Source organism: Sus scrofa, chromosome 12 (assembly GCF_000003025.6).
Source record: "Sus scrofa isolate TJ Tabasco breed Duroc chromosome 12, Sscrofa11.1, whole genome shotgun sequence".
NCBI lineage: Eukaryota > Metazoa > Chordata > Mammalia > Artiodactyla > Suidae > Sus > Sus scrofa.
In genome coordinates, this window is record NC_010454.4 from 30,156,108 (window position 1) to 30,164,116 (window position 8,009).

Genomic DNA, 8,009 nt, shown 5'->3' on the forward strand with positions numbered 1-8,009 from the left:
TACCAAATTAATTCAAATATCCTGAATTGCATAATTTAGATTAGACTCTAAGGGCCATAAACATATGGCTTTCAAGTTAAAGAGCTGTAGCTGAACTCCAAAAGCACCTACTTTATTCAGGAGTAACATGATTTCTACAGTAACATTGTGAATGAGTTACAAACAACATTGAAATGTAGACCATTAGCAAAATCCAAGCCCCCTCCCTCAACATCCTAAATAAAGCTGCAAGATGACAACACGAAGTGGTTTAAAGTGAGACAATGACAGGTATTACTAACTTCATAGACTAACTACCACAATCAACAAATACATAGCAATCATACAAGTATCTCTAGGTAAGTAGAGCTGTCTAATAAATCAGGAAAGATAGCTCAGAGTTGATGCTGTTGTCATAGAAACTATTCTTGCCTATTACATCATTGAGAGGGCTAGAAATGTGTGGACTTATCCATTCTGGTTAAGTGTAGTGCATGGAACAAATGCTAAAATCTCAGAAAGCAAAAATAATATTTTCAATGGCAAAATACTATTCTAAGTTAATTTCCCCCTGGTTTTCTAAAGGCATAGACTTAGTAAGGTAACTCCCTACTCTTCAAAGAAAAAAATGAGAACTTTTAAATTGGAAATGATGAATTCCATTTCTTCAAAGAGACTTGGGAAAAGTCCACTGTGATCCTCTAAAGAACTAAATCAACCTACCATTGCCTCCATATACTAGGAAAGTACAGACCCCCCAAGGTGATCAAACAAACAGAACAGCTGCTAGATGTCCATGAAAATAGTGCAGAAAAGGCACTTATTTGATGAATTTCTCCTGGGAGGCTAGAAATCACATTCTCTCCTATAAAGTGACTCTGGCAGACCCCAATCTGGGAATGTACTTGTAATTAATAAATGAAAATGCTAAACTAATTTCCCATGCCTGCTTCCTCCCACACTACTCTACCTTGAGGGGCTCTATCTGATACTTAACAGCTTTTGAATAAAGGGGTTTGAAATGAAGACATAATGCATCAGCTGTTTGTTAAGTCACAGGCTTCTTAGTAGGTATATAGAACAAAATGTGAAAGCTCCTTGAGGACAGAGTACCTTTGGCACAGAAAATAGCATATGGCAAGTATTTCATGTATACATATTTCTTGGTTATAGTCAGTCAAAAATATCATGATGGCTTCAGTCTCCCTGACATGGAGAAACTGCTCATCTACCAAAAAGTGGCTATCCTGGCCATGGCCAAGAATGACAGCATAATTTGTATCTAGGTTTTCATGCTTTGACAAATGCTGTATTTATTTATCTTACTACTAAAGATTAAAGTGGTGGTATTTTTGCTTTTTTTGTTGTTGGGTTTTTTTTTTTTTTGTTAAAATGTTCCATTAGAATAAATTCCATAAAATGAGTGGGTTACAATACATGGTATCTGAATTCTGAATTTTGTATTAGTAGATGAAAAAAAAGATATTGTTGTGAATTAAGTTCTAGACTATCAAAATTATAAAAGCACTCAAATGACTCTCTACAGATTATTTTTATATTGACCTATAGGAATTTTGGTAAAGTCACTAATGAAAATGAAGATTTTGAGTTCCCCTGATCAAACCCAACTGGTAAGAAATACTATTTCTTAAGATGTCTCGGTTTAGTGTTATTCTGCCTGATTATTATCAACAGAGTCACATAAACTTTTTCAGATAGTCATATCCAGGGTAGGTATTGAAGAGTTCAAGAAAATAAGGAGGTAGAAATACTCCATTCTAGTCAGAGAGTTGAAAAATGAATTCTCAAAATTGTGTGGTCCTAAAACTGGTGTCTTCACTTCATTTGGGAACTTGTCAGACATGGAATATTCTCAGCCCTATACCTCGTACTTACTGAATCAGAATCTATGGGGTGGAACCCAGAAATCTCTGTTCTAACAACCTCTGTAGGGAAATTTCATGTACCCTAAAATTGAGAACAAGTGGGATAGACCTTAGTAATTTGAAAGAAATTGCTATGTTTGAAGGACCTTGAGTTCTTCAGTATGGCTCAAATTTAGACTAAACGTAGACAGTGGTCAAGTCTAAGGATGCAAAAGTAGGCAAGATGGAAAAATGCATGATGTGCCCTCTTGTAGAATTTTTACTGCATTGATTAGGATGATGAAGAGCTACTAAAACATCTGCAAGCAAGGAATTAATATGGAATTATCAATTAAACTAACTCTAGGGGCAATGTGAGAAATAGGCCGATTTCCTGACTTCCATGAGGTTACCCAAGGAAACAAGATAATAATTAGTTGAGAAATTAAAAGAGGTCAGAGTTATGGAAGACTTCTAAGTGCTGTAAAGGACCACCTAACTACAAACTGTAATAGGGAAAACAAATCTGATTCTATGTTAGATCTATTCCTTATTGTTAACCTTAACCTTTGTCCTACTTTTAGATTAAAAACTTGCTGAATAGAGAACAACATTTGTTCTGTTGGAGGTTTACAGGAACATCATGACCTTATGTTGGTAGACAGCTATAAGAACAGAAGATTTCTGCACCAAGAAGTTTGCAACAACTAACCACACCCCTGCCCCCTCCCCTTTCTTGTATAAAAGGAGACTGAATTCTTACTGAGATAAAGATGGTTCTTTGAGACTTTATCATCTTCTTGGCCAGCTGACTTTCCATTAAAAGTCATTATCCCTTGCCCCAACAACTCATCCCCCTATTTATTGGCTCATCATGTGGGGAGTGGGATAGGCTTAGATTCAGGAAAAAAAAAAAAAAAAGGAAGAAAAAACAGGATGTGCAGAAGAGGAGGGAGAAGTCAAAGGTCTGTTCCAGCCTTTTTTCATGAGTAAATATTGAAACTACTAAAGGCAATTAAAAACACCTGAGGTGTATGTCTCTCTCCTTCCCACTCTCTCCTACGTGTATGTGTATATATATATACATATATACACACTGTAGGAAAAATGAGATATCCTAAGGAAACCTTAAAGGAGAGAAAAAAACTGAAAGGGAAAAAGCCCAGAAACAGATTAAAGAGTCCTTTACAGGTATGCTGGACAGAAAAATAAACTTTAGTCTCTGACTTTTGCACTATAGAAAAAAATTATTGGCTCAATTGTAAAATATGGTTAACCAGGAAAAGCCAGAGTTTGCATAATTTTGAGATAAGCCTAGATTTTTCAAAGGTAAAGTTTTTTTTAAAAAAACTATTAACCACTTTAAAGCAGCAATAATTTCGAAAACAGAACTTATTAAAAAACAGATTAAAAATGTTTACTCAATTCCCTTAAAACTAAGAAAAAATTGATTTAAACACAACTGTTTTTTTTTTTTTTTCTTTTATGGCCACACCTGCAGCATATGGAAGTTTCTGGGCCAAAGATCAAATCTGAGCCACAGCTGCAAACTACAAGATAGCTGCAGCAATGCTGGATCCTTAACCTACTGCATTGGGTCAGGGATCAAACCTGCACCTCCACAGCTACTCTAGTTACTGCAGTCAGACCCTTAACCCATTACACCACAGCAGAAACTCCAAAGCACAAGTTTATATATTGATAATTTGGCAAATAAAATTAATAACCATAAAAACACAGCTAGGTAAAGCCCTTTTTCCCATCCGTCTGCTGGCATTAAACATCCCTGTGAAGTGAGCCACATACTTACACAACTTATCCAATACGTCAGCACACACATACTTTCTTTTCAAAATATAATCTTTATTAAATTTATTTAAGACAGGAACATTCCATTTAAAGAAGTCAGTTTATAATTATAACTTATTTCCATATGTTACTTGGTCCTAGTGAGGGTTGTAAGGACATCATGATACTTCATGCTACTATGGAACTGTCAGTGCAATCACCCCGACACTTTCAGCCCAAAAGACAATGTGGTACTTGGGGAAAAAAGAAAGTTCAGCACAAAGTGTCAACTAATCCTCATGTTGGCCTTTCTAGCAGCTGACATAATTTTTTGTTGTTTTTGCAAATAATCCTATAGAAAAATTTGCAATCTTGCCATTGTGAACTGGAAATTGGCACTTCCCATCAATTGCCATCTGCCTCTACATGAATTAAATCACGAACCACTGCAGCTGCTGACAGGCATCACTCCCTGAGTGGAGCTCAGGATGGAAATCAGGTGTGAGGTACTCTGTGCTCTGAGAAAAAAATGACAGGACAGGATAGTTAGATATTTTTAGGAGGAGATTTTATAACTTATATCTCCTCATATCTAGAAAAAACACTAAAATCCTTCATGGTAATGTCTGCTCCTCATTACTTATAGTGGCCTTCATGGACAAGCAGCAAACTTCTCTAAAATGTGTGCTTGGTTGCATGTACCTCTCCCTTAACCTTTATCACATTTACACTGATATTATTTCCCCTGCCTCTTTGGGGTGGAGAGCTACCTGAAATAACCCCACCTGGACTACTTTTTTTAAAAGCAAAGATGTTGCAGTTCTCAGGGAATACAGCCACCGCCCAGGGTAAGCTGGTGAACCTTGAGGGAACTCAGGATAGAAACAAATAGAACCAATCATCTAGCAGCCATCAGACTGCAGCCATCCCTAATAGGGAGCCCTAAGAAAACTCTGATTATCTTAGCTGCCTTCATATCTCCCATTCCCCCCACATCCAGCAAACTCTGAAAGACACTCAAACATTAGGGTATTGAGGGGGTATAAGATGAATTATCTTTCTATCGAACATCTATCCAAATTATGGATAATGAGGCCAGTAGTGTAATTACTGAAGGAGTTTGGAAAGGTAATTACTGAAATAATCTCAAAAATAGTAGTGACTGCAGTGAGTACCACAACTCACTTTATAGCTGTCAGCACCACTTGGAATGTGATAAACATCTTGTTTGCAAACCCAGATGCTGTACCAAAGTTCCATATTAGCAAATTACCACAAGAACCCATTACAATCAACTCATTTTGATTTTGTAATGAGAAATCCCATTAAACAAGAATAACTTTAAGGTGATTATTAAAATACGTTTTAAAGCAAAGGAGGGACAGAAGAAAGATGGCAAATTTCAGGGAATTTTTCAGGAATCCTCCTTGAAGCCTGTAATTTGCAAGCAGCTTCACTTGTTCCAGCTGATCACTGGAGGATTGTGAAGTTTAAGGGAACATTCACTGGTTCACAAACTAAAGCACTTGACTTGGAGATTGCAGGTCAGGACTGCACGGGAGAATGGATGGTTCTAAAGCTTAGGTTATGAATGTCTGTGGAACTCACACCTAGCTCCCAACTCTGATCCCTCAACTCTCAGTAACAGAGTAATTTCTCTATTCCAGTTACTTCTGACCCTGGCACTTAGCATCATGAATGAAGTGATTTATTTTCTGACGTCTTTCACCTAGAGGCCCTAGGATCTGCAGCCTCTTCCTCTCATCCTTTTGTGACGCGAGCGGCCCCAGATCAAGCCCTAGTGTTCACAAAGCCAGTTGTGAAGCGTCAGAGCACTCAGTGCTCTGGGTGCTTCAGGCTGGCTTGGGCTCAGGCCCTACCACTCCAACCTCAAGGGAAGCCTCTCAAGGCGAGCCCTGTCACCTCCAACATTCGCCATGGCCAGCCATTTATGCCTCCCTGTCTCCTCGCGCCTCTCATCTGTGAAACCCTTGATGCTGCACTTTGGAAACGTACAAGTGGGAGTCTGCGTGGCGATCCAGCGCAGTGATGGGCGGATCCATCTCGCAGTGGTCACGGAGGTTAAAAGAGAAAACACTTGGGTCACGGTAGAGTGGGTCGAAAAAGGAGTAAAAAAAGGCAAGAAGATTGATCTAGAGACCCTACTTCTGCTGAATCCAGCACTGGTCTCTGCTAAGCACCCCTCTCCAGGCAGGTCATTGTCCCGCTTGGCCCTAGCTCCCTCATCGGCCATTGGGGACCAGCGAACGGCTGTACAGTGGATTGCTGCGATCCCCCAGAAAAACGAAACGCCCTCAGGGGACAACCTGGCCATGAGAGTTCCCAGCAGTCCTTGCCTGATGAAGCAGAAAAAGTCTCCCTGCCTCCGGGAAATTGAGAAACTGCAAAAGCAGCGGGAGAAGCGCAGACGGCTGCATCTGGATATCCAAGCCCAACGCGCCTTGGATGTCAACACGGGCAATCCCAGCTATGAGATAGGGCGCATGATTGCTGAGTACCGCAGGCACCTGGACCACAGCCAGATAGCCAGGCTGGAGCCGCCAGAGAACCACCGCATCTGCGTCTGCGTGAGGAAGCGGCCTCTCAACCAGCGGGAGACCACCATGAAGGACCTGGATATCATTACCATCCCCTCAGACAATCTGGTCATGGTGCATGAGTCCAAGCAAAAAGTGGACCTCACTCGCTACCTGGAGAACCAGACTTTCTGTTTCGACCATGCCTTTGATCACACGGCCTCCAATGAGTTGGTGTACCAGTTCACCGCCCAACCGCTGGTCGAGTCCATCTTCCGAAAAGGCATGGCCACCTGCTTTGCCTATGGGCAGACGGGCAGTGGGAAAACACACACCATGGGCGGAACATTTTCAAGAGGTGACCAAGATTGTTCTAAAGGCATTTATGCCATGGTGGCGCGGGATGTCTTCCTCCTGCTCAAAACCTCCGCTTATGAGAATTTGGACCTCAAGGTCTATGGAACGTTTTTTGAGATTTATGGGGGCAAGGTGTATGACCTGTTGAACTGGAAGAAGAAGCTGCAAGTCCTTGAAGATGGCAATCAGCAAATCCAGGTGGTCGGGCTGCAGGAGCAGGAGGTATGCTGTGTGGAGGACATGCTGAACCTCGTGGAACTAGGGAACAGTTGCCGGACTTCAGGACAGACATCCGTCAATGCTCACTCTTCCAGGAGCCACGCGGTGTTCCAGATCATCCTAAAGTCTCGAGGGAAACTCCATGGCAAATTTTCCCTTGTTGACTTAGCTGGGAATGAAAGGGGAGTGGATACTGCCAAGGCCAACCGGAAAAGGCAGTTGGAAGGAGCAGAGATTAATAAGAGTCTCCTTGCACTCAAAGAATGCATCCGGGCTTTGGGTCAGAACAAGTCTCATACTCCATTCAGAGCCAGCAAGCTCACACAGGTGCTCCGGGACTCCTTCATAGGCCAGAACTCCTCCACTTGCATGATCGCCACTATCTCTCCAGGGATGGCTTCTTGTGAAAACACCCTCAACACTTTAAGATACGCAAACAGAGTAAAAGAAATAACTCTGGATTTAAGGCCTCACCATCGTTGCCTTTATCCTGCTGAACATGAGGTGCCAAAGATGTTGAAAAGTCATAATAGAAATTCAGAAATGTCCTTTCAGAGATATGAATTTATTAAAGTGCCTTGTACACAGAGTGAGGATAAGGAAGAGACTAGAGAAATCAAAGCATTATCCTCTTCTTTAATGAAGGATACAGCAATTGCCTTGAAGGAATCAAGGCAATGGCCAGGGAAGGACATCCAGGAGACAGCTGATGGAGTAAACTGTGATGTTGATTTTTGCATTGCCCAGTTATTGTCCATTTTGGAGCACAAAATAGATGTTCTAACTGAGATTAAAAGGAAACTGAAATTACTACAAGCTAATCTTCAAATGAAAAACAAGTATAGTGAAGCCAATGATGAGAGATCAGATCTGAAATGATGGATACAGTGCTTCAGTTGCTACCTCTCTTACAACGGAAAATCACCTAAATTATCTAGATGTAGAGATCCTCCTGGAAAATGTAAAACCTCTTAAAATTGTTTGTCAGAAATGGCTTCATTCTTCGTCCTCTGTTTTTCTGTAGTTTTCATTCTGCAGGGCAGTGGTTCTCAACTTGGAAACATTTTGCCTCCCAGGGATATTTGGCAATGCCTGGACACATTGTCATTTGTCAAAAGTGGATGTGAGGGAGGTGGTGATACTAGCATTTAGTGGGTAGAAGGTCACAAGCCTCCCACAACAAATAATTATCTGGTTGAAAATATCAGTGGTAATGAGGTTGAGAAATCCTGCTATATAATGAAACCAGATCCCCTAAATTTGT

At 40.8% G+C, this 8,009-nt stretch overlaps 1 protein-coding gene across 1 annotated transcript; it reads left to right on the top strand.

The window, feature by feature from the left end:
* On the top strand, positions 5,570-7,624 carry KIF2B (kinesin family member 2B). Its single transcript, XM_003131607.4, has one exon. It carries the CDS (start codon positions 5,570-5,572, stop codon positions 7,622-7,624), a length of 2,055 nt encoding a protein of 684 aa, XP_003131655.1.

Coding starts and splice junctions, on each gene's coding strand:
- KIF2B (XM_003131607.4), top strand. CDS start 5,570: ATGGCCAGCCATTTATGCCTCCCTGTCTCCTCGCGCCTCTCATCTGTG.